Below are 2,693 nucleotides of genomic sequence, written 5' to 3'. Positions count from 1 at the left end.
ATTCAATTAAAAAAATTATAAGGACTAATTATAAATTTGATAAAATAATAAAGACTAGTAAAATAATTAATTTTTTTCTCTAATTGAAAAATGGATAATAGTTTAATTTGCATGGAAAGTTTTCTTAATTAGAGAAAAAAAATTTCTTACATGTAATTTTATTTTACTTTTTATGACACACTTATTCATCTTAACTTCTTAAGTACTAACAATATAATGTCTAATATATATACTAATTAATTTCATTAATTTGTTGATGACATCATCATCATCATCTAGGTATATGAATTTGTAAAGTTAAGGAATGTGTATTATGCTGGAAGTCATGGCATGGATATATCCACTCCATTAGGCTCTTCAAATAATCAAAATCAGAAGCATCAAACAAAGGTTATTGATGAAAATGTATGTTTACACTTTACAGAAACTCATTTTTTTTTTATTTTCCAACATACTTTTTTTTTTTGTCATTCATATATCTCAATATCTCATAGATATTATATGTATAAAATTATAAATATTAAATTAAACAAAATAATTTTAGGTTATTATCTCTTGAACATTACTGAAATTAAATATCACCATGTTATGATAATTATTATCAGTCATTATATATATCATGCTTAATTGTATAGATTGACGAATGTTGTGTTAATGACTTAAACTCTTCAAGAATGATTATATATTAATTAAGATTCACACCATATATAGTGATAAATAGAATTATTCCAAAATACATAACCTTCCAATTTATTATAATTATTAGTTCTCAAACTTATAGGATGTTGGTGTCCTCAAAGAGATTGTGGAGTCCATTATGAAAGCTTACCCAGATTTTCAAATATCAGGAGGAAGAAAGGTAATTATTAATTAAAATAAAAGTTTCTTAGTCTTGTATATAGCCATGTTATGTAGGAATTAGTTTCGGAATGTTTTTAATATATGAAAAAAAATATTTCTACATAAATTTCATTTAATTATGTATTATCACAAACCATTAATAGTATTTGACTATCCTTGAAATTGTTAAAGTTCATGGGACCATTAGGAACGAAAGAAAATAATAGAAAGAAAGTGAAAATAAAAACATAAATTTATTAATAAAAATAAAAGACATAGAATAATAGAAGCATATGCCTTTTTATATATAGAGAGCAAATAGATGTCACAAAAAAAATACAGAGCAAATAGAATAATATTTGAGGAATGTGATAAAAATATGCTAACAAAGTAGTAAATAATCCTAACTAATGTTATCTTGATATTTTCTAAATAATAATATTTTAATTATTGAAAATATACCATATATTACACTGATATATATCAAAATTAATTTTCTGATTATATGATATTACAATTTTTTATTGACACATACATTAGAGAGCTACGCTATTGATTATTCTTTTTTCTTTTTTAATTTCTTAGACTTAATCTTATTAAGTTGAATAATTAACATAAAATTAAAAGATTGATATGTTTGATCAGGTTATGGAGATACGGCCAAAGATAAATTGGGATAAAGGTCGTGCACTATTGTATTTGTTAGATACTCTTGGCTTTGACAACTTTAACCATGTTCTTCCAATTTACATAGGGGATGACAAAACAGATGAAGATGCTTTTAAGGTATACATACATATAAAAATACATAATTAAGTATAGATACATACATGTATGTTTGTTTAGGGAATGTTAAAGAGATATGATAGAAATTTCTTTAGGGAATGTATATAGGTGCAAATTATTGCCATTCCTAAATGGAAAAGTATATGGAATCAATTCCAAATCAGCTAAGAATAGAACAACTTAATTAATTATAAATATAGTAATTAGTTTTATTTATTTATGATTTAAAATATTAGTTATTAAATATTTCACCACATTCAAATTAGGAGGAGATACGTTCAGTATTATTGCAACGTGAATCACGGAAACTAATTCAATTAGCTTCCGTCTCTTCACTCTCCTTCCCTCTCCAAATGCTTAAAATATGATAAATTAAAAAACAGATTTAGAATCATCTAATTTATAAAGTAAAGAAACATTCTAATGCCTAGCATAAATACCATCCACGTAGAGATTTTAGATTCACTCAGAGACATTTGGCTGGTTTTTTTATGAAATCATCTTGGTTTCCTAGCATTATTGTTCCTAAATATGTTACCGTGCATTAACATTATTATTATTATTTGAAAAATTAATGTATCTACTAATGATTGTTGTTTGCATGCATGCAGGTTATAGTTGAGAAAGGGGAAGGTTTTCCAATAATAGTTTCTTCGGTTGCTAAAGAGACCATGGCTTCTTTTTCTCTGCGTGACCCTTCTCATGTTATGACCTTCTTGATACGTTTAGCAAAATGGAAAAGGAACTACTCATCATTCATCACCAAAACCAAACAAAGTTGAGATAAGAGTAGAGGGAGTATTATATTAGTTATTTAAGAAGAAGGAGAGATCTTTGATGGTCAAATGTTATAGTGGCTAAAAATGATTTAATTAATTTATAAACATATGACATGTGAAGAGTTGTTTGTAGATTGGTAGTGGGTTTGATCATATTATATGTTAGGGATGATGTAAAGTAGAAAATGAGTTGACCAAAATGATGTATATATTATGTGAGCTTTTTATGTGAAAAAAAATTCTATTAATATTTTTTGAGTAGATAACACTAAAAATGGAAAATTCATT

At 25.3% G+C, this 2,693-nt stretch overlaps 1 protein-coding gene and 1 long non-coding RNA gene across 2 annotated transcripts in view; both read left to right on the top strand.

Annotated features, from left to right (window-relative positions):
- LOC110267422 overlaps positions 1-400 on the top strand; it is a 1,266-nt gene extending 866 nt beyond the window's left edge. The window contains exon 3 of the long non-coding RNA XR_002355047.1: positions 280-400. This is a non-coding gene — a long non-coding RNA (uncharacterized LOC110267422). The remainder of the gene's footprint in view (positions 1-279) is intronic.
- Positions 404-2,661, top strand: LOC107626659 (probable trehalose-phosphate phosphatase D). The gene is made up of 4 exons (XM_021116794.1): positions 404-409; positions 782-859; positions 1,486-1,626; positions 2,238-2,661. Exons 1-4 carry the CDS (start codon positions 404-406, stop codon positions 2,406-2,408), a joined length of 396 nt encoding a protein of 131 aa, XP_020972453.1. The 3' UTR covers positions 2,409-2,661.

Source organism: Arachis ipaensis, chromosome B02 (assembly GCF_000816755.2).
Source record: "Arachis ipaensis cultivar K30076 chromosome B02, Araip1.1, whole genome shotgun sequence".
NCBI lineage: Eukaryota > Viridiplantae > Streptophyta > Magnoliopsida > Fabales > Fabaceae > Arachis > Arachis ipaensis.
This window is presented reverse-complemented; position numbering and strand designations above follow the sequence as displayed.